At 39.7% G+C, this 22,938-nt stretch overlaps 3 protein-coding genes across 5 annotated transcripts in view; 2 read left to right on the forward strand and 1 right to left on the reverse strand.

The window, feature by feature from the left end:
- Positions 1–1,226: 1,226 nt before the first annotated feature.
- Positions 1,227–5,831, forward strand: ccdc28a (coiled-coil domain containing 28A). The gene is made up of 5 exons (XM_077612783.1): positions 1,227–1,814; positions 2,624–2,805; positions 3,269–3,423; positions 4,669–4,691; positions 4,777–5,831. The coding sequence occupies exons 1-5, from the start codon at positions 1,621–1,623 to the stop codon at positions 4,829–4,831; spliced, it is 609 nt and encodes a 202-aa protein (XP_077468909.1). The 5' UTR covers positions 1,227–1,620; the 3' UTR covers positions 4,832–5,831.
- A 465-nt stretch (positions 5,832–6,296) lies between these two features.
- On the forward strand, positions 6,297–12,940 carry ect2l (epithelial cell transforming 2 like). Its single transcript, XM_077604167.1, has 21 exons — positions 6,297–6,462; positions 6,929–7,041; positions 7,118–7,280; positions 7,357–7,612; positions 7,678–7,861; positions 8,097–8,214; positions 8,310–8,475; positions 8,641–8,769; positions 8,835–8,927; positions 9,018–9,227; positions 9,292–9,395; positions 9,671–9,781; positions 9,876–9,962; positions 10,108–10,217; positions 10,303–10,450; positions 10,761–10,834; positions 10,925–11,081; positions 11,150–11,215; positions 11,293–11,381; positions 11,858–12,030; positions 12,110–12,940. Exons 1-21 carry the CDS (start codon positions 6,388–6,390, stop codon positions 12,232–12,234), a joined length of 2,751 nt encoding a protein of 916 aa, XP_077460293.1. The 5' UTR covers positions 6,297–6,387; the 3' UTR covers positions 12,235–12,940.
- filip1l (filamin A interacting protein 1-like) overlaps positions 12,708–22,938 on the reverse strand; it is a 29,053-nt gene continuing 18,822 nt past the window's right edge. For 2 of the 3 annotated variants that reach the window (XM_077604165.1, XM_077604163.1), the window contains exons 5-6: positions 15,433–18,136; positions 12,708–13,284 (exon numbers count right to left, since the gene is read on the reverse strand). In XM_077604165.1, coding sequence (XP_077460291.1) covers positions 13,078–13,284; positions 15,433–18,136 — 2,911 coding nt within the window. In that variant the 3' untranslated portion in view covers positions 12,708–13,077. Of the gene's footprint in view, positions 13,285–15,432; positions 18,137–19,187; positions 19,299–22,938 lie in introns of those variants that run through there. The other variant, XM_077604166.1, reaches the window with a different exon arrangement.

Consider the following 22,938-nt stretch of genomic DNA (forward strand, 5'->3'; position numbering starts at 1 on the left):
TACTTTGCCTATAGTTAAATTAAGTTGAAGTTAGATTTTTTTTTGGTTCCTCTCTGATTTTTCTCAGGCACTGTTAATTTACCTTATAGCCATCTTAACGAGCAACGATACAATTACCATATTCAAGCCATTTTACATGTTCTGTGATCATCCACCAAAATTTAATGCTCAACCACAATAGATTTCTACACATACCTTTATAGTTCCTCAGGTGCTGATGTTTCCCTCGCATCTCGTCTCCTCGTGAAATCATAATTTAATAGTTTGATGCGTCTGAATAAAATAACGTGAGTCGTTTTCACCTCCAAAACATAAAAAAAAATCAACTGAAATGTCCTTTTGTTTTCTTTACCCAAAGAAATGTGATGCCAATTTGTACTTTAGGTGGTAAAACAAGTATTTTGAACAACAGATAATTAGAATTAGCAGGACGAGAAGGTGTGCAATTAAATGAGTTGTCATTCATCTAAATTGAATGCATAATTCAAATAGCATCAGAAAGGAATGAGCTGGCTCTCCAAACAGCATCCTACACTGCAATTATGTTACGCGCATCTCTAATGGATGTGAGGACTGAGTCTAAAAGTGTTCATCTGTGGAATTTTAGCCATGGTTCACCTCACTCAATCTCTGTCATGCAACACAAACACACAAACTCACAAAGGCGGCAACAGGGATCGTTGAGGGACATCAAGTGGACCGAGAAAATGTTCTAACACTTCTCCCTGGCAACTTTTTTACCCAAATACATACCTGTCAACCTCTGCCGATAACTGCCCTTATAAATGATTATGATTTCCCCTTACAAACCCCAAAAAAACCTTGCAAACACCGTACGACTCGTACGGTGTTTGTAAGGTTTTTTGGGGGGTTTGTAAGGGGAAATCATAATCATTTATAAGGGCAGTTATCGGCAGAGGTTGACAGGTATGCAAATATTGTGTTGTTTTCTTTTCTTCCTGATTTTCAAACCTGATGGTGCCTTTCAAATGAACAGAACACCTCATATTGCCATGTCAAGCAAATACAGCAGATTTTAATAGCCTAGACAAGTCATTCTAAATAAAAGACCAGCAAAATCTGAAATGTGACAGTATTAGAATTCTTCCGAGATGGCGATATTATTGAATGCTCATTTGCTGACATCTTGTGGTTACTGTCTGTAACTACTTAATAATTTCTACATTTTTATCTTCCAAACTCCATACCAGTAGTTGGCAGTAACGTAGATGAAACATTATGAGCTAACTATAATTTAACACTAAAGATAAAAAGGCAGTGTTTGGCGATGTTTTGATAGCTATTCGTCTGACACGAAAAATACAGTTTCCCATTTCCTAGGGCTTGTTCTAGCGATTCTTTTTTATTTGACCGATTTTCTTCTACTTACGTCTGGCTTCCTGACTTTAACCGATAATTCTTTATTTCCGCGTGTCATCTGCGTACTGGCCATAATTTAAGTAACATGAGTGGCTTGTAATCCTGGTGTACTAAGGGTGACATATTACATGTATATGTATATTCCGCTGTGGATATTAATAAGCACATGAAGGGGCCGAGTTTGACGTGATGTGTTCTGCCCTCGACTCTACTAAACGGCCAGCCTTGTGACCTGTCCCCATGGAGGAACGAAAGCTAAAGAGAAAGAACCCCAGGACCCCGGCAGAAGCCCCGGCGGCGGCTGCAGTGACGATGACGGCGCCGACTCCCTCCGGCGGTTGTGGCCGGAAAAGCAGTTCCTCCACCGGGGTGAAACATGTTGGCCACAGTCACGGCACGGGGGGCCATTCCAGCCAGAAGAGCAAAAGTAGAAGGTAGCAGCAAGATTTTTTTGGGCAGAATTAACGATTTCATGCTTAATTTCAGAGGTTTCAAGGTGATTTTATGTAGATAGAGCAGGGGTGGCTCTCGAGGCGCATGCGGCTCTGAGTCAAAATGAATGTGGGTCTTTGCCACATCAAACTGGGGTAGTTGATGTGTTAACTCTGGCTAAATTGCATTTGATGTGTGTGTTGAGGGTGGTCACTTACCTTGAAAATGAACACTTTGTTTTGTAAGGGGAAGAAAGTGTTATGGAGAATAATATTGTTCTAATTGTGTGTTTGTATGTACGTGTCTGTCTGTTTTGGCATGTCACTGTGTGGTGCTGCTCTTTGACTCTCACAGTTTAATATTTTTGCCCTTTGTGTTTTAACTTGTTTGCCACCCCTAGCTGCTAAGGCCACCTAATCCTATTATAGTCTGAATGGACACACCGAAAACGCACTAGCATTTACTAATTGTCACGTTTTTTTTCTTCCACGTTTCTATTTAATCTAAAAAGTATCAGGGGCATTTAGACGGGGATGATTGGAAATGGTCCAAATAGCTTTATGTTTGAATGATGTAAATCTATGAGCTCTGTTAGAGAATTGATGGTAATGAGATGGAATTTTTTATGCAAGCTTAAATGCATGAGCACATAAACTCGAAAATATTTTAAAAAATCGACAAACATTACGATGTAACCGCTGTACAATATAACACAAGGCTCTCTCTCTACCACTACACTCTACTGGAATGTTAGTGTACACAGTCTTTTGTTTTTTCAATATCAAAGTCATCATATTCTATTTTCTTGCAGGGGAGTTCGTGAAAAATTGAAGCACCAGGTGGGCTCCGGTGTTCGCCCCAGCCCAAATCAAAATCAGGCTGCACCCATCATCCAGCACTCATTCTTGACGGATGTATCTGATGTCAAGGAGATGGAAAACGGACTTCTAAGTCTACTGAATGACTTCCACTCAGGGAAACTGCAGGCATTTGGTGAGTTGTCCTCAGGGGTTACTACACTGCATGACTTAAAGCAAGAGTAATTTTTTTAATATGAACGGCTTTCATGTGAAAGACGTTTGCTCAAAGAAAATCCAGACCAGGAATTTATTACAATGATAACAAAGAAGAGCTAATAGCAAATGACACAGTCCTAAGGGCTGGTATTTTGTCATGAATTTAACTCCAAATAAGTTTCTATGCACTGGACGTACGTTAAAAACTCTCAGCCCGAATGTCAGGACGCTTGAAAAGGCTTCAGGGTTTGGATTGTGGCAGCATGAAGGGAACCTCTGATCTACAAATTTGAAATTGTATATCCCAATATTGGAATCAGGACTCCACTGTAGGGCCAAGGGCACTTGCAACTACTGTATGTATACAATTCTGCATCCATCCTTTACACCAGAAAAGTACGTTTAAAACCAAACCTTCCTAATGGACTAATATTTCTCAGGTAATGAGTGTTCCATTGGCCAAATGGAGCATGTGCGAGAGATGCAGGAGAAGCTGGCCAGCTTACACTTTGACCTTTACGTGGAGGAAGAAGAGATGCAAGAGGATCAGAAGAAAACAGCCCGAGATACCAACATGGATAGGTTGCTTCTAAATGTAAGACAAACGGTTCTTGGACCACTTTGTATATAGCAGAAGTGTAATGGTTCACACGATGTATTGTACAGTTTTGGTTATGCTTTATTTTTTCCTCATCAAATTTATTATTGACAGTTAAGTGCTGTGTGTGGAATCATGCAGCTGTGATCAATCATTTAGTCTTAAAAGCAATTTGAAAAAAAAAACAATTTCTCCAATAATAATACTCGAATGGTTTCAAAATCTGAGTTTTTTTGGCACCGGTAGATCACAGAAAAACGTAGATAGAATTGTTTCAATTTGATGTTAGAAAATAAGTTTATCCATGCACATGTGCGTACTAGGCACATGAGGGCGCTCGCGCTTTTAGACCGGACAACTGACGCCTCACTTCTGTAAAGTATATTTTTCCACTGGGAATTTGATGATTTGGTTTGGAAATAAAAGTTCATATAAGTGATGTGCTGAGAAAAAATATACAAAACAACAAACGTTACCTTTCAAATGTTGTGATTTAAAAAAAGTATATAATGTATTGAGTGAGCTATACCCCCAAACGTGACTCGTGTGTTCCATTACACCAGGGGTCGGGAACCTTTTTGACGAAGAGAGCCATAAACAATTCATATTTTCTAATGTTATTCCTTGAGAGCCATACTCCGAATTTAAAAGTCAAAATACATGTAAATGGGTGTCTTTTATTTTAGTAATTTCACCACTTTTAAAGTGGAAAAAAAGAATACTTTTGACAACATTCTTATGCAGTTGCTAATCAATGAGAGTATGCATTCTAGCAGAGTCTAATGCAAAAAAAGAAGACTAAAGCAGCACTGGACGTAGTATCTCAGTTCTGTCACCAGCGTGTTCCATATTTTAGCTCACAGGTTAGCGAAGAGCCAGATGCATCCATCAAAAGAGCCACATGTGGCTCCCGAGCCATAGGTTCCCTACCCCTGCATTACACCCTTAGTGCATCGTAATTTTAAGGTCACTTTCCTCAGTAAAACTATTGCATGATAAAATAGTGAAACATTTGGCGTTTATTGTAATCAGTTCTAAAAGAAATAGGTGTGGCTATTACTACTATAATCAGTTTAACTCGCAGTACTTGACATTTATGAGAGTTAAATATGGAACTGCTACAATAAATGATACAATGTTTTGTCTTTCTGCCTTAATATTCTTATAAAACATCAGCTAGTTGGGAATAGGTTATGATCACAGTTGTAAAAATAAAAACCTTATTACAATTTTTAATTTCAGCTGGAGGAGCTCAGTTCATCTATGTATCCTTGCTGGTGCCTGCAAGAAATCTACAATGATTAAGTTAAAGAAAATCATCTTCACTTTTCCTTAACCTTGCCTTTCCAGCCAGAAACTGAATTTGACCGACAGCCAAGAGGTTCCGAAGTCTGGCAGCGTGTGACTTTCTCTTGGGTTGTTGTCTGTGGGATGCAAAAACAAAGTTTGATGCACGTGGTAATATGGGTAATGCCAATCTAATCTTAATAAAATATTGATATTCCAGTAGTTCAGGCACTAACATCCACCATTCTGTTTAAGCCTGCGTTCTGCTGACATGCCTGATTCCAATTGGATCACTCCTCATATATGAATTTTAGTCTTGACTGTCCGCACAATTTTTAGCAAATGTTCCAATTGGACTGTTCAGACTGGGTGAAATTATTTACCAATCAGGTGGGTGTGGCAATACAGGCTTCATACAGCAAGAGTGGCATCACAGACAGTCTAAAACCATCTGACCTGTTCAGTGTCTTGTCCTTTTCAGATATGAAGCTACCATGGATTTCTGTGGTTTAAATTGGTCTAACAAAAATCATCTTTTGGTCCTTTGTGTCTGTTCAGACTACAAAAGAGGCATTCAATTTCAATCAGGATTGGCTACAGAAAATCCAATTTTGGCATCCAGTCTGAACACAGCCCAATTTATCAGAACGATTTATTTATGTCCCTGTCCTGTAAAAGAAACCAGTCTAACCAAAGTGATTTGAATTAACTTGACACTCTATTGCACTTTAGTTTATCACACCAATGAGTATAATCAAAGAGATTTATCCAAGTGTGGTTGTCATGTGTCATAATGAATGTTTTAACCCCTTTCAGGTTACTGATAAATGATTCATGCTACATACATGTTGTCCTTGTTTGACTGCCAGCATTCCAGTAACCCAAATGTTGATTTAACAGAGGCCTTAAATTCTTATGGGGTAGTCGAATCTTGTAATTATTAGATTTTGTTTGTTTGTTTTGGTTTAAATCAATGATCTTCACCTGCTAAATGTAATCATTAATCACATGCTGCTTTGATTGTCAGTGCCAGCAAATGACGGAGATGAGTTATGTTTAAAGCTTGAAATGTTAAAAACATGTCTATTGTTTTTAATAAAAATCAATGTAAATCACAAGGTTGTCTCTACTTGTGCAATGTGACTGGCTTGCAACAACTTCCTGGTGCACCATTGTGTCCTGCCCGTTGTATGCCCTTGGCTCCAGCACCCCCGCCACCCTGTTGATGAAAAAGTGACACTAGCATGGTTTAGCTTCTGTCCCAGCAAAACCAGTTCTAAAACAAAATCCAGACCGTTTCTATAGCTAAGCAATCTTCCATAAGCGGGTTATTGTGACTGGCTTGCTTCAATGAAGGTTGACAAACACTGCATTTATTGAAATTAGATATTCATGAGACATTAAAAAACTACACTATAAAAGATTGGTAACACTAGGACGCTCGACAACACGAAATCCATCATATGAAAAGACCAATGAATGGAGATGGATGGTTGAAGGACTTTTTGTACCAGTGATTTGAGGATGCTTCCTGCAGGGGGCGCAGTATCCGACGGAATGTGTTGATTCGTCTCCATGGCAAGGAACCGGGAGATGCATTGTTTGCAGATACCGACCAGAATTGTGATCGAATGATAATTCGGAGGTCAACACTGCTTCTTAAAGGACTCATCCATGGAGAAGAAACTAAACTCAAAGGCTCGGTTCAGCTGTTGGACTCCTTTGAACAACCAGCCCCAGAACATGCAGGTATCGAATTTAGATCATCTCTCAACAATCCAAGCTGTTGCCCATTATTATTTTTTCTACAACTGACCACAATTTAGGTGGCAAATCTTTAAGGAACAAACAGACCATTAATGTTTAAAAAATAAAAAAAATAAAACACTTTTTTACCTATGATTTTATACGATCTTCCTCACATACCACATTTTACTGAGTTTATTCTTTTGCAGAAAAAAACTTGTATGAGTTATCTTCCAATTTTAACACACCCTTGTAAGGATCTGTGGTTCGGAAAATGAATGAATAATATAGTCATTAATTTTTTTAGTTGCTCATCCTTTAAAAAAATGGGGATGCTGGAGTCTATTCCAGCCAGCAAGGGCAGTATTTTGCCAGCAAAACACATAGTAATGTTCATTGTATACCTGTTGTTTACATTAATTAGATGTGTTTGTGTCCAGTTGTAATAATATGGTTTGTTTCACTATAGTTGTTTGAAGAGAGGATAAATTTAGTCCTTTGCTGGTTTGATCTGTGGACTGACCGACAGAGAAAACACATGCTACACAATGTGCTCATACGATGCACCAAGCCTCAGCTAAGGTGATCCTGCTGCCCCAATGTAAATGTACACCTCAGAGAAAAATACCTAAATACTATATGTCAATCACCCAAGCAGATACTGTGGAAATCTGCTGACTGAAAAGCTTCCGATGACACATTTGGATTTCACAGTGGTGTTGCCCCGCTTCCTGTCACTTTATATCATGTCCTTCTTGTGCCCTCTGGACCTTTTCTCTGCTGCCCAAGTCAGTTGGCACTGGAGGGTTTTGTCTGAACAGGTGAGACAGCCTTGACCATGCCAACAAATGTTTTTGACCTGTACGTTTAATCCTCATGGCTTCAAATAAATCTCAGGACTGTCTCTGGGCTGGGCGCTGTATACGCCAAGGTTGGTTTCTTCCTTACACACCTACAGAAAAAGAATTTGGAGCTTGGAAGAAGCACTTCATCTCCTGCCTCAAAACGCTGGGTTCAGCGATACATCGTGAGGTGGCACAATCCCACTGGGCAATCAATCAACTATATGATGAAGAGAAAGAAGAAGAGGAGGAGAGACTAAAAGAGAGCTTAACAAGGCAAATGATCAGAGCAAGGATTCAAGAGGAGAAGAGTAAGTACACAGTACAAACAAATATTTATTGTTATCAATGAATCACATGCTATTTCTATCTGCAGGAATAGCACTGACAACGAGGAAAGCCTGGGGCAGCAGGACAAGGTTGGGGGCACCTGGAGGTGGAAGTATTCAGAGCCAAGCAAACAATAGCACAATTTTCAGGACCTCTGGAGCTCCTGATTTTAGTCAAAGCACTAGCAACAGCCTAAACCTGGAGGCAAACATGGGGCGCAGCAGTAGCAGGTCCGAATTGAATCTACATAATAACATTCATGAATCAGAGCTTAGGACAGTTTCTCAATGGAGAAAAAAAAGTTGTTGTTGTTCTTGTTTTTACACATCTGTTGGACAGTGCTCATGATTTCAGAGCAATGTATATCTCATTTATCTTAGTGAACCCCCCTCTTTGTTTCAGTGTTATTCCACAATGTTGGAAATTTTATTAACCTAAATTACTGTTTGAACTTTTTTTGAACAGAGTTAGTGGGCAACTCTCCCTTTACGTTTCGAGAAATACAACAATGCAATCAATCAGTACATACAGCCATCCTGCAGCCTGTTTGCTTTTGGTCTCCAATCGAATTCCTGCCTATGAGGTAATTCGTCAATTTTAAAAAAGAATGCGTGAACTTCTGGAGATGGAGAGATTGCACAATTTAACATTCTCCATTGCTTTCTGTCTATGTGCCAGTTGTTGATAAGCGGCGCTAAGGCAGATGTAATTGTGGTTCTCTACGACTATCAAAGCACGCACTCAGCACTGTTAGCCCAGGTGGAGGGGGTTGTTTCTGGCCGCACATTTCAAAGGCTTGGCCTGTTAGCACTAGGAGGAACAGAAGAAATCCAGCTGTTTCACAGTGAGAATTCACACTTTCTTTACATAAAAAAAATAATAATAAAATAAAATAAAAAAAACAGGTCTTGTTTCAAACCACATACAATAACACATACTATCTCGTGATGTCTTTTGATCTTTATCTTGTGTTCCATCTTTGTTTCACCCGTACAATATTTTCCTGCAGACTGCTGTTTATCAGATAGAACCCTACCATCTCCAGAACACAGAGATTTCTGGGAAAAACTATCTTACTTGGTATGCCCGACTGAGCAAGGCGGTGGGATTGATATTTTTTCTCCATGTGCAGCATCTCGTGAGTGATCTACATCTTATTATCATCAAGTATAAACTTTGTTTCTCACCCACTCATCTTTTCAGCTTTTGGAGTGGCCCTTCTTCAGAAACTGGCCACTCTTACAGGTCTAAAAGTTTGGGCACCGATGGGTCTCGCCACTGGAAGTTTTCAAAATAGTGCGTCTTGTTGCCTCATTCTGATCACATATTCAGCACAGTACTTCATTCAAAATCAACCTAACCAAGCTTTTTGTTGACTGTCTCAAGTCCTTAGTGAATGGTCTGATGGAAGTATCGGTCCCTTTGGGTTCTCCGACCCACAACCGGGTGGCCAGGCACTTCGTTACATAATTGAGCCAGTCCTGCATGGCTGGTGCAGACAGGCTGAGTGGATGGAGGAAGCTTTGGGAGAGATGAAAAGGTGTCTAGACCACCGGCTTCAGCAGCTTGGCCTTCAAGCCCGGGGCAGAGCTCTGGGTGGGTGTCAAACTTTCTGTAGAGGTGACTACTCTGCATGTTTTAAACACTGCCGATTTTACAGGCCATGCTTTGTGGGAGAGAATATGTCTTGAGGATCTGTGTTTGGCTGAAGACCTGAGCTTGGCGCTCACTGAGGGACTAACTGTTCTCAGCAAGCAGGAAAAGGTACATTGAATTTGAAAAAAAGCCATGTTGGTTTGGACTAGCTCTTATGACATCACTGGATAAGGTTAGAAGGCTTTGTGATATAATATATCTCAAAATCCACAGTGTATCACGTTCACATTAACCGAAGCTGTTCATTTAGAAAAAGAAAAATGAATGAGGAACAGGTGGTTCTGTCTCCCTCTCAAAGTGCAGAATGATAAGCAACTAGTTGATATCGACTTTGAATGTAATGTCATTGTGAAGTCGTAAAACGGATAACTTGATATCCTCAGACGAAACCAATTGAGTTTATTGCTAACTTCCTGATGAAATGGAGTGATGAGAGGAAGTCTGCAAAGGAAAACCAAGCCTCCAACATCTCCCTGCCGTCTGGGAACACTCAGGTGTGCTTTGTTCTAAAAATATTATCTCCCATTGCTGGAGAACACCAAAATGTTTTCATTTTTTCTCGCATGTGTTTTATTTTTATTTTTTCAGACGCAGTTGGACTGGAGAGGCGTCATCGTCAGAGAGCTGCAACTCAGCGAGTTTCTGTATATCAGCAGACTGAGCGGCCTTGTGAAGGTCTGTCCTTCTGAACCTGACAATTGCAGGATAAGAAGATCACTTTGAGTCCATCGTTTATGTATTGTGACCATAAAATTACTAAACCGTGTTTGACAACTTCTACTATTCGGTGGCATTGATAATTTCCTCTGACCTTTTAAAGGCATATCAAGAACCTCTCACAGCAGCCCTAAACTCTAACAGAGCCATTCTCAGCTACGCTGACATTAATATTGTGCTGAGCCCCGTTTCACAAATACTGGACCTGAACAGGTACACACAATGTATTAACCACACAACTCAGCTTTCTTGTTTTGTTTTTGTGTCTGTGGACTTTTCCCACATTTGTTTGTGACAGGGGGTTTAAGGCAGATTTAGATGCCAGACTCCAGCAGTGGGGTCCAGAGCAATGTGTTGGCGATGTGTGCTTAAAACTGTGCACGCACCTCAGGGTGTACACAAACTACCTCAATAACTACACAACTGCGCTAAGTACCATCGACAAGGTAACCACTTTTTGCGCTTGCACAGTCCATTAAATAGACTTTTATCACATTCTACATTCAACTTTACCATGCAGACAGTAATGTATGTTGACTTTCTTGCGTAGCTAAATGGGGAATCTGGAATATTAGTACTAACAGCTCAGTGTGGTATCATGAAGTTCTATACAACAAATTGCAACTAAAATAAATAAACAGTGTAAAATAAATAACCTTATGTCAGTCACATAATCTTAGCTTACTTACTCCACTCAACCTGTCCAAGAAATCATACTCTTTCTTTGTTGTGTATTTATTGTTGTTAACTTCTCAGTGCAGGGATACTAAGCCATTATTTCGAGCGTTCCTGAAGAGAACTGACAGAACCCTGGCAACACACATGCTAAGGTAAACTTTGTGCCCTGTTGATTTATTTTAACACACATTATCTTGTGTGTACATTGGTTTGCATTCATGTTTGTGTGTACGCTCTCATAGTTTACAAGAGCTGTTGCTGTGTCCAGTGTGGAGAATCCAAGAGTACACAACACTGCTCCAAGTGTTGACTTTGCACACACACGCCAGTCACCCTGATTACACACACCTCTCTTCTGCCCTTAGCACACTGCAGCAATACACACGGTTCATCCAAAAGGTAGAATGACAAATTATGACGTCTGTTGTAATGAAAAATAATGAAATAAATTCATTTTCCCATTTTAGCTGAAGCGTAACTGTGAAAGGGACCAACTTTTGGAGGAAACCCAGGAGATGATCCAAGGCTGTCCGGTAACTCTACACCTTTGTCTACTGCCAACATTAGTACACTTAAGCAATATATATATATTTTTTGTACCTGCATCCAGAGGCTCCGAGAAGGAAACCGTCAGCTGATAACCAGTCAGGATGCTGCTTTACTGAACTGCTCCAATGATCACGCATCAGAGTCTCTCAGGTAAGGATGTAACATTAACTTCCAAATAGTTTGTGTTGCTCCACAAATCATGGTAATGCACTTTTAAAGAATTCAACATAGGACAAACACATCTGTTCAAAGTATGTCATTCTGCTTAGCTTTAATTTTTGTTTTGTCTCATGATATCTTTGTCTCTCATTACTTTAAGTGTGCTTTTTATTCTGTGATTTTGTCCATTATAATTTGTATTTCTGTCCTGAGGTGTTTTAAAGGCACTATGAATTAAAATATATTACAATTAGTAAATTTAAAAAAAAAAACTGCACGGCCCGTGCGATTTACTTCCATAAAATATTATACAAATGTCAGACGGTACAATAATTGCTAAAAAACCCACCCAACTGCAATAAAATTATTTAATTTGTGACTATTTGCTTTACTTTCTGCTGTTACTGAAAGTACAAAGTAGATGTTTGTCGTATTTTTTCCTTAATGTCTGGATCCTCTTTTATTAGGATCTACGAGCATGTGGCAGATGTCACCCTCTTCCTGTTGACTGATATTTTAGTGATGACGCAGAAGCAAAATCAACACACACCTTTCACAGTGGTGCACAGGAGCACACACACATTCCTTGCCTCTGTGGCGCTTGCCAATCTTACTCTGAGAAAGATTACGCACTCACGCTGTGAGCTATTTCACAGATACATTTTTCATGCTCTTAGTACTGCTGCATTCTTTTGCTAAATGTCTTGATATTTCCTTAGATGTCAAGTACGCCTTCATTCTGGAAGGTCCCACTCATCCATGGATTTGTGGCACTGAGCGAGAAGAGGACATGGAGCACTTTCTGTGCGTGTTGAGCAGTGCCATACAAACTACTCTGACATAGATTTCAATTCACCTTGAAGGCTATTTTGTGTTCTAACAAATATTTTGATATCTTACAGTTTTATCTAAACTTTCTACATAACATGATGACAGCATCAATAGTCTTTTTTGATCCAAATATATAAGTAAGAATAAACAGGTTAAAGGCTGAATGTGCATGCACTCGACTGGCTAACCTGTAACCCTAATGTTGCCTACATTAAGTCTGCAATTAATGAGTCAGCCCCAATACAAAAAAATAAAATCAAAAGATGTACTGTGTGATGATCAACAGATACTACTTCTCCAATACTGGAGTAGAGCTTCAAAGTTAATGTCCACAAGAATAAAAATAACTACTTAAGTGGGGACCTGACTGGCTGCTTTTAGCCTGAAAAAATACTCATAGTTGCTGTTACTGCTGCTATATTAACAATGGTGCCATAACATAAAATAAGGACGTGTTTTATCTTGGTGAAGGATTTGATGCCTATGTTTCATTACAAAAACATTTTATTGTGGGGAGGAATAAATGTGTTTAAACTTTACAAGTGTGCCACAGATACATTTTACCATCAGTTGATTTACAAATTCAGTACATTTAATGTCATTTGTTTTGTTCTTTAAAAAAGTATTTGTTCTCCTTTAAATGTATTTTTGTAACTGCTAAAAAATATAATAAATAAAAATACATTCCTCAGCATACAGCTTTATAGCGAGTAGCTTATTTTTATAACTCTTGTCTTGTGTTACAGTGATGCTGACATGATAAAAACTTAAATAAAGCAGCTACTGTATACGTTTCTTCTAGTCACGAGATTGTTAAACATGTCAAATTTCATTTGTTATTCATCCATCCATTACACTAAAGTCTACGGTTGGCGAGGTTTGGGTTGTTGTTAATGGTTCTCTGTGCATGTCCGGTGTGATCTTTGCCACTGCTGAGAGTAGTGTGTAGTAACTGGCTTTTGACCTGCAACGTCCCATTGCTGCTTGTCCCTTTAACAGATGTGAAGCCCTTTGGTTTGGGGATACGTGTGGGCCCTGGGCGTCGAAATGATTCTTGAGGTATCTGTAGGAGCACACAAAGAGACAAAATGCCATGGGACTGGTATATGTTGTAACAAATTCAGTTAAAAAAAACTTTGATGTTAATTTTGTTCAAATGCTAATAAGAAACCTATAGGTGGAGCCAAATACATGTGGTGAATTATACAAAACCCTTTGTTACAACTGTAATTATGCATCGTAGTTTTCATTTACACAGCTTCTATTACAGTTTAATGGCTTTAACATTGTGGCATTAAGTGTAAGATTCAATGCCCGTAACATGGCAGAAAATATGTCAATATTTGATCTGCGGGATTCTATTTTCTTCTTTGGCACATCATTGCTGCACTTGGCTCGCTCCGGATGTCTCCATAGCAAACAAACAAAAAGTTTGTTTTGGTGCTCGTGCAGGAGAGCAGTCATATACATGGTGACATCTGCGTGCCCACTTGCATGTGATTTGCTATGCTTGGAAAAAGCTATATAATATATAATATAATAATCAGGAATTAATTTCTTAAGTAGAGGTACCACTGTGATGTCAGTTTTCACTTTCTTCAGCTGTGATACTTACTGTGACATTTGTTTCTTAATTATTTACATCTTACACAATAATATTGCCGCAACTGTCTGACACACTTGGCATCAATTCCACATTCCCTGCTATGCTTTAAATACAAAATTGTATTATTTCTTCTGCTTAGGAGCTAATGCATCAATTTACTGCTGTCAGCTTGATGACCAGAAGCTCCTAGCAATTTCTATCTTCTTAAATTGATGTGTCTTACAAAATCCAGACATATGTGTTTGTGTGTAGCTTCGTAACACTTAGCATTCCTCGAACCTAACACTTCCCGCTACTAATCAGACTGCTTCCTCATCTTTGTGGATGTTATTCATTGACACTGGATTGGGCCCCTTTTGCTATCCGTTCATGTATTTGGAGAGTAAGGGACTTTTCACACACTGCCCCTGTGGATTTGCTTGAATTATAGCCTTTGTACCTCTGTAATGGATTTGAACATATAACATTCAATATATTATCATGTTTCATTATTTATGATGATGGAAATCCTTTGCATCTAATAACTGCCTGATGTATGGAGCCCATGAATATCAGTTCGCTCTTAGCAAGACAACTTGAACAGTTGATTGCAGGATGTTTTCGTTAGTCCAGTAAATGAGGCACGCCAGTCTTTACATTCACACACACATGAAAGAAAGACAAAAACTGATTATAAATTTGCCAAAGAAATTATTAAAAGGAAAACAACAAAACAAAGTTCTAGAATTACGTGATATGGATGAAACAATGGTCAACTGGTATGAGAGTGATGGAACGATCATAACTGAAAGTACTTTTTTACAAGCATTTCAAAGTAGAAGAGAATGGGTTCTTATTTTACATACAACTCCATCAAATATTATTGAGTTGTTTCAGTTTCACACTCAATAGATGACTGACGGTCATTTCAGAATATCATTAACTAAATAAGGTCTTGACTTGCATCAAATGTAGTAATTTTCCATCCACTGTAAGGGTGTAGGAACACAAAATGATTAAAGCTAGGCCAATTTCTATTGGGCATAAGACTGGGCCTCACTAAGTTTTTGTGTTGCGTTTGTCAATGGATTTTTATAGTTGAGTATAATTTGTTTGAATTTAGACCCATTGAAATATGAGCTCCAAATTTGTATTATAATTTGAGTTATAGAGAAATGCAAGTCAATTTGCCACCCAACAATGAAAAAATATTACCTGCACACCATGCTGCAAAAACAACACAGAAACTCTTTTTTTATTCCATACCATCCAAACATGCTGCATTCAGTGAAGAAATGAGGCGGGTGAGAATGAATGACAAACTAGACACCTTTAATTCTCAGAAACCAACCCAGGTATTTGCTAGAGCATATTGAGTACATCAGTGTAAATTGCAACACAGTATACGTGCACTTTAGTTTTTAGTCCAATTTATGCAAATCAAAAAGTTATAAGCAAAGAGAGGTGATTACAGTCAAAGTCACTGTCTAAGCAAATTGACTCTGGGTCAAGGGGGCACGTGTGCAATAAAGGGATCAAGGTAAGGCTTTGTATTGGGTCTCTAGGGTGGTGGGATGGATGGGGTGGGCAATGGTTTCTAAAGGGTCAGTCATAAACATTACTTACTGTAATTTGTGATTGCCGTTGGGTTTGAATGGCGGTGGGCTTAATCATGATGCTACTCATGACTTTACCCTTGCTTTTGGGAGTTGCCATGCTGCCGTTAACGATTCTCTGCTCTTTCAGAGCTGGCGAACTGGCACTCTGAATGAAGGGGCTCCCTAAGTGAATGTGGATTTTGTTATCCTCTGTGGTGATGATGTTTGGCCCAGAGCTGTTGGATTGCTGCACCTTCCAGCCATTCTGTCGCTCGGGGCTCACACGGAAGACAGCGTGCCCTCCGGTGACCTCAACCGACTCAGCTGAGACAGTCTGGTCAGGGGTACCTGTTGTGACAGAAACAATTTGGATAGGAGACATCGCTCTGTCGGGGGTCAGAGAGCTGCAAGAGTCGGGGGTCAGAGCTCTGGAATATGCTGCCATGTTGAGAGGAGAGACCCCCCTGTCTGGCGAGCAAGGCCTGTCTGGTATTGGGGAACCTCTACATTTTGCAGTGGGGGAAATGGCTGTGTTCTGGATGATGGTAATTCTCTGTTTAGGTGGACCTCCGCTTGTGGGTATGATGGCAGTGCTGGTGAAGGACGGCGTGTTCTCTGTGGTGGGGCTGGCAATCTCAAGCGTTGCTGTGTTGTGTCCGTGTTCAGGTGTCACTTTGATCTGCAGAGGCTGGCCAGGACTGTGCGTCAATACCACATCTCCAGCCTGTAGGTGGGTACCACTTGACCGTTGTTGTAACTTGCCCCTGAGCTGGGGAGGGCCCTCGTTGGATGAAGCACACGGGACTCTTCTCATGTTGTTATTGAGGTTATTGATTGTATTCACAAGGGAGGGACCACATTTGTTGTAAATCTCAGTGTCGCCACATTGGTCCTTTTCGGACAACTTCCCGTTCTGAAGGACATCCTCTGATGACAGCGCCGCCAAGAGGTCATGTGGTTCTGTCTGGACCTCTTTGGTGGCGAGGTGCAAATCTGAAAAGCGCCTTCCGTTCATGCCAGGACGCAAACTTTTGCTGAATCTTCGATATCGCTCAAGCTCACGAGTGAGGGTCTCCATCTCTCGAGTCAGTTCTTTGTTTCTGACCTCCTGTTGGGTTAGCTTCCTTCTCAAAGTGTTTTGGTCCGTCCTCATCCGGCATAGGGACTCCTCTTGTCCCATGTATTCATGGATCTTCTCTTTGAGAGCCATAACCTCCTGTGCCAAATGGCATGACCTCGTTTCCTCTTCTTTCAGACGTTTGAACAAAACTGCTTCTTGGTTAGTCTCATTCTTCTCTGCAAGCTCATATGTGGAAAGTTCCTTTTTGGACATTTCCAGCTCCTTCATCAGAGCCTTGGCTTTTTCCTGCTCCTCTTTTTTCAATAGGCCACCATCTACAACCCTCACATCTTTGAGTTTGCGTCGGAGGCGCTCGACCTCTTGGGTCAAGTCTTTGACCTTGTTGTCCTCTTGTTGGAAGCGGTTGGCTATGGGTGTTTTAACGTGCTCCTCTTTGGCTTTGCTCTTTAGGTAGTCTCTTTCTATCGTCTCTAGTGATTGCAACCTTTTTTTCATCATATTGATTTTTGACTCCAAATCCATGTTCTTCTCCTCCTCATCCCTTAGTTTGGCCTTCAGTTCATCCCGTTCCCTCTTGGCATCACAGATCTTCTCCTCCAGGTCAGCCTTTGACCTCAAAGCTTTCTTGCTCTCTTCAATGAGTTTTTCTGTGATTGTTGTGACTTTATCCTGTTCTACCTGAAGTTTACCTGTGCTGTTTTGTACCTTGTTTTCCATCTGCTTCAGCTTCTCGGTCATGGTCTTCCTCTCGTCAACCAACATGACTGTCAGTGTCTTTAGCTTGGTCAGGTCCTCTTTCAGTGCCAACTCCGTCTTCTCGAGTTGCTTTTCAGCATCCTCAAGGTCTTTAACTTGAGCTTTTAAGGCTTCCAGTTCCCCAGAGAGGGCCTTTGACACAGTCTTTTCCCTCTCAAGGTTACTTTTTAGTGAAGCGCATTCCTGTTTACTCTCACTGAATGCACCCTCAAGTTTTTCTAAGTCCATAAGACGGTGATTCAGTTCATCAACTTCAGCTTTTAAACTGTCACTCTGCCTGGCTTCCTTTTCCAATTTTTTGTTGAGGTCTTTGCAGTGGTCCTCCATGCGAATAAGCTCCTCATCCTTTCCCTCCATTTCCAGCACTCTTTTCCGTAACTCTTCCAGCTCTGACATCAAGCTGGAGTTTCCACATTCACCACGGCTAATTTTGTCTCTCAACTCCTGGAGCTCCTCCTCTGCTCGGCGAAGTGTCTTGTTGGTGTCCTCCAGTTCATCAAGCTGCCTGCTCAGCGTGGACAGCTTCTGACGTAACTGCCGATTCTGTGCATCCTCACTTGTCAGCTTAGCCATCATGGTCTCCTGCTCCTGATGGTGTCGACTGATGCAGTCAAGCAGCTCCGCCTCCAAGCGGCAAACCTTCTGCGTCTCTTCCTGCAGGTTTGTGTTAGCCAAGCTAAGCTCCTCCTGAACTTGTCTATTGCAAGTGCTTAGCTGTTGGACCTTGGCAGTCTGTTGATTCAGCTGCTCGTTGAGACGCTGCTGTTCATCTACTACCATCAACGCAAAAGACTTGACCTTTGTCAGCTCCTCTTTCAGGCTTGCAACCTTTTTGTTGTTTTCTTGGTCCTTGCGTTCGTGGTAGTCTTTTTCCTGATCTATTAACAGCTTCAACCTGAAAAAGAGGAAATTATATTAATACCTTCAAGTAGACTATGCATCATATTGTTTTCTCAAATTCATGTTCCCATCAAATACATTTTGGAACAATGAGCTATGAACTGTGGCAAATATGCGGAGGATGGCGATGCGACACTATATACTCTATATACTACACATATTGGAAATAAAGGTAACACAAGACAAACAGGTAGCCAGACTCGTAAATTTCAGCAGGATTTTTTTGGGTGTTCAATAATTTACACCTCTGATTCCATTGATGTGTATAATATTTTTGTCTGTTACTTGAAAACCTTGAATATGTTTGTATTGAGAAATGCATGGATACATTTAAAAAATGTTTAAAGCTAGTATTTAAAAGGTATACCACATATATCACAACAAAATATGAATTAAAATGATACTTTCATTCAAACATACCATTTTTTGTAGAGTACAAATGAAATGAGGCTTAGTTGTATGTACTAAGGAAAATAGCTGCCAAACAACTTTTCTATTTTGTGTAGGATCAGCCTAGGAAGTTTTTTTTATTTTTTATGGTTCTACTTTTTTGTCCATTATTTTACATTGGTTGGATGACACATCCATGGATTACCATTTGATTAGTGCATGCATTTTCAAATGTAAAATCATCTTAAATCTTAAGTATAAATACCACACGTTTGCTCTCTTCAATTTCATTCTCATTTGTTTTGTTACTTCAGGGTATTTTGACAAAATGCTGTATTGAATTATTTTAAAACTTCGAGGTATGCAATTTCTCAAAACAATTTAATTGATCTCTAGCATTTATAAATATCGAGAAACATTTTTCGTACATAAATATGTTCCATTGATTTTTTTTAAATAACCAAGTTTTTAAATGCTTATTATTTTAACAATAAGAGAAACTGATTCAAAATCGATATAAGTACAGCCTCAAAAATCATTTTTTCCACAAAATATACAGCTCTTAACTTCACCAAATATTGTGTTATTTGTGTGTCTCCAAGTCAGCAAAGAACTGCCAAAGTTTCTGGAGTTTGGATAAAGTTAAGCAAGCCTACCTGCAGCAAAGCTTCTCCCGGTGTCACTGCCATGAGTTATTTTGCCGCACATTGTGCGCCTCGCTCTCTGAGTACCATTCCTACAGCCAGACCAAACAATAATGCTCCCGCTCCCTGCGGTGTGGACCATGACATCACCAACAAGGCCTTATATGGCGCTTTGCATTGCAAAGACTCACAAGAAGAGGGTGTTCTTGCTTGCCTTTACTTGCGTGTGTGTGAGAAATAGCATAAGGATGTCATGGAACATTTACCTTTCTCTGAAAAGTAGTTATATCATTACCTACTTGTTATTTTACAAGTATATTTTTCCTCTCCTTTAACAAATGAACTAGCTGTAGGCCAGAAGAAGGGAACCTATGGCTTGCGAGCCATTTATGGCTCTTTTGATGGGTGTGTATGGCTCTCGCTAATCTGTAAGCGAAAATGTGGAACCCGCTGCGTCTAGAACAGGGGTGGGCAAACTATTCCACAAAGGGCCACAGTGGGTGCGGGTTTTCATTCCAGCCCATAAAGAGGCCACCTTTTCACCAATCTGGTGTCCTGCAAGTGCATTCAGTGAATTGCGGTCAGGTGCTTCTTGTTTTCTGTAGAAATCTCATTGGTTAAAGTGCCTTTGCTGGATCGGTTTCAACAAAATCCTGCACCCACAGCGGTCCTTGAGGACCGGTTTGCCCACCCCTGGTATAGAACATGCCAATAAGAGCGTCCCGCTGCCACGCCAGTGTGGTCCAATAATAGACATGGGTTAAAGTTCCATTACAAATTAGTTTTAAAAAAAGATCCCATAAAATGAGCACACTGAATTGTGATCTGCTATACAATACCTTTATTGTGGTTTATAAGGATAACTGTATTGCCTCAAAATTTAGAACATGTAACTCATATGTAATGGACTGGTGTATATAAATCAATTGTAATACAGTTAATAAGTGCTTGATGGGGTAGTGGTTCACTCGCCTGACTATGGTGTGGGCAAGCGTGGGCTCGATTCCTGGTGGTTATTTGGATGATTGTGAGTGTGAATGGTCGTTTGTCTCTCTGTGTTCCCGATGGCTGACATCAATTTTAACTTTAATGAGTGATGACTTGTTTTGCAATCACAAAAATAAGTATATACTAATCATTTGGGGAAATTGAAATTGTGGTATGATATCAAATCTTAAAAGCCAACAATACAGTCATTGATTAATCAAATACAATCACAATCTTTGTCAGTTCTTTTTTCCCCACCAGGGTGTTTAAGAATTTATTCTAGATCAGAATTCGGTCAAAATTTACATGGTTGTTTTGACCCTACATCAGGTGTACAAAAGTTTTTTGTCTGAGAACCATGTTCACAAAATTCTTCTTATTTGTTAAATCGAGGATTTAAATAGGATAAAAAATGTTATATGTGTTATGCCAACCTCAGTTGTGGATTTTACATCATTTACGTCAATGGCAGTGAAACATGATTACGCAATAGCTGGCTTCCCGGTTGAGATGCTTTTGATATTTATAACTGTCAGTGGTTGTGAATGAGCTAAGAGCTACAATCAACAAAATGTATATATGTACACATCTGATCAAGCAAACAATTGCCTAGTATCTACTGCCAGTCCACTAGCTTTTTTTCCCCATTCCACCTTACTCAGTAAGCCTTCATTTTATTTTATGACATGAATTTGCTCTGAACATTTAACTTAATTTGGGTTTAACTAGGCTCAAAATGAGGTCCATTTATTGAGGGAAGAGTAGTTAATTCTGATTCTGTGTTAGTCCATCTTAAGCATTAAGTAGCCTGTCAGACATGGCTTCTTCAAACGTGAGCTGATGACATCTTTGTTTGGAAAAAGAGTGTTCTTCTAGTATGAGCTCATGCTATACTTACATTAAATTAGAGAGCGACATGGAGGCGCAGCATTTAGCCTCTAGCCTTTGCTCTTAATCCAAACCGCACATGCCGGGCTCCTGATTAAACTTTACAACAACTCTCCTGGGACATTGAAAGGGCGGATCCAACACAGTGTGCGTGTGAGTTCTTGCAAACGCCAGATCAGGGATTGTAACACAAAGACCATGTTATGGTACACTTGGTTCTTTATGTGGGCCTCATGGCTTGTCTCCACGCTGCTGACATTGATACTTCCGCTCCTTTACACTGCACAGAGGCCCCGGAAATCAGATATATCTCCTGAAGCCTATTAAGTTGGAACGTACCACGACCCCAAAGGCCTCCGAACCCAGCTACTGTGTGTTTCCATATTTGAAGCAAAAATCACAAAGACCAATGTTTGTTCTTGTCAAACACACCTCCAAAACAACCCAAATTGATGTGACGGCAACATTAAACCTTGGGAAAAACAGGTGAAGTAAAGCCTGTCAGCAGCCTATTTTAAGCCGTCAACCACCAAAATAAAAAGTCAAACCTAATTCCTTCAGTTCTGTTCTCTTGGGTATCTTGGCATTTCCTGAATTTGTAAACAGGGAATGTAATTTTTTTTTGTACCTCAATTGCATTCTCATCATTATCTCCATTCCCACATTGGCTTCAATTAGAGGGAAAATTATACTCCTATAAGAAAAATGACAGCATTCTGAATAGGATTATAGGTTATAAATGAAAAAAAAAAACGAAATGGAATATGCTTAAACACCAAATAACCTACCAGGGAATGTACTTTATAATGATAAAGAACAACTTTTATAGCCATTTATAATAAAAAAAGTTCTTCCTTTTTGCAAAGCTAATGCTAAAGTGTTTCTTTGACGTTAATAAGTTCCTGTGATTGAAGTCTGATAAATCAATTGCATAAACTGCCTTCTGTAATAAAAAAAAAATCAGCTGTTTTGACTAACAGCAGTGTGAATAAGATATTGAAGTTTGGGGGAAACAAATGATAAATCGCCCCAATTCTTGTTGTGCATTTCCTTGCGCAGGTAGTAACCAAAATATTTTGTTACAAACTTTATCTTGAATAAAGAAAAGCTATCTGAGGTAGAACTTTCTAAAGGTCCTTTTATCCCAAACCATGATCTCATCACAAAAAGTTAGTATGCAACCTCCTGAGAGATTCCATTATGTCCGTCAAGCTTGTGTTAAAAGCACATAAGCTCTAAGTAATTTGCTCTTTGTGCTTTTTAAGGAAGGTTGATCCCTAGAATGTCACATAAATTGCATGGCATGGCTAATGCAGCTATTTTATGCTTTTATGCTTATGTTACGCTTTACTCACATGAAGAATGAATCTACGACCACGACCTGCATGATGGTATTAATAAGAAATGTCATGCCTCTTGTCATAGTATTATTTTCCATTCCATTCTTTGTACATCCTCACTCATATCGGTCATCCTTTTCAGCAAGACAAGAGTCAAGTTTAACAAAAGACAAGCTCCTGACATATTTGGAGAAGTAGCCCGATGTGTGTGTTTAGTTTTTTTTAGTCACATGTCAAAATCGTGGTATTCTTGGACTCGGCATGAGGGCATTCTCACAAAGCATGACTGCCAGTAACCGGTAACCATCAACTCGGAAAATTTTCTTCCCATACAAGGTAATGTCTTTTACAGAGCATTTCCACTTCCCAAAAACTTCATTTCCCCTCATCATCTCCCAGAAATCTGGTGCAGACCAGGAATGCATAGCATACACCAGGCGTTAAATACAGGTGTGCGTTTCTTCAGGAAAAGACGCTGTTAATGATTTATGATGGTATTTTAATGTTCCGTAAGTGCTGAAAGTTGCTGCTAAAGCATGAAACGCAAT

Source organism: Stigmatopora argus, chromosome 1 (assembly GCF_051989625.1).
Source record: "Stigmatopora argus isolate UIUO_Sarg chromosome 1, RoL_Sarg_1.0, whole genome shotgun sequence".
Lineage (NCBI taxonomy): Eukaryota > Metazoa > Chordata > Actinopteri > Syngnathiformes > Syngnathidae > Stigmatopora > Stigmatopora argus.

Excerpts from the sequence above, each read along its gene's own strand:
- ccdc28a (XM_077612783.1), top strand. The coding sequence starts at position 1,621 with ATGGAGGAACGAAAGCTAAAGAGAAAGAACCCCAGGACCCCGGCAGAA. Across the intron at positions 2,806-3,268 it reads AGGGAAACTGCAGGCATTTG|GTAATGAGTGTTCCATTGGC; the intron begins GTGAGTTGTCCT and ends AATATTTCTCAG. Across the intron at positions 4,692-4,776 it reads GAGGAGCTCAGTTCATCTAT|CCAGAAACTGAATTTGACCG; the intron begins GTATCCTTGCTG and ends TTGCCTTTCCAG.
- ect2l (XM_077604167.1), top strand. The coding sequence starts at position 6,388 with ATGGAGAAGAAACTAAACTCAAAGGCTCGGTTCAGCTGTTGGACTCCT. Across the intron at positions 9,396-9,670 it reads TTCTCAGCAAGCAGGAAAAG|ACGAAACCAATTGAGTTTAT; the intron begins GTACATTGAATT and ends TGATATCCTCAG. Across the intron at positions 9,963-10,107 it reads GACTGAGCGGCCTTGTGAAG|GCATATCAAGAACCTCTCAC; the intron begins GTCTGTCCTTCT and ends GACCTTTTAAAG.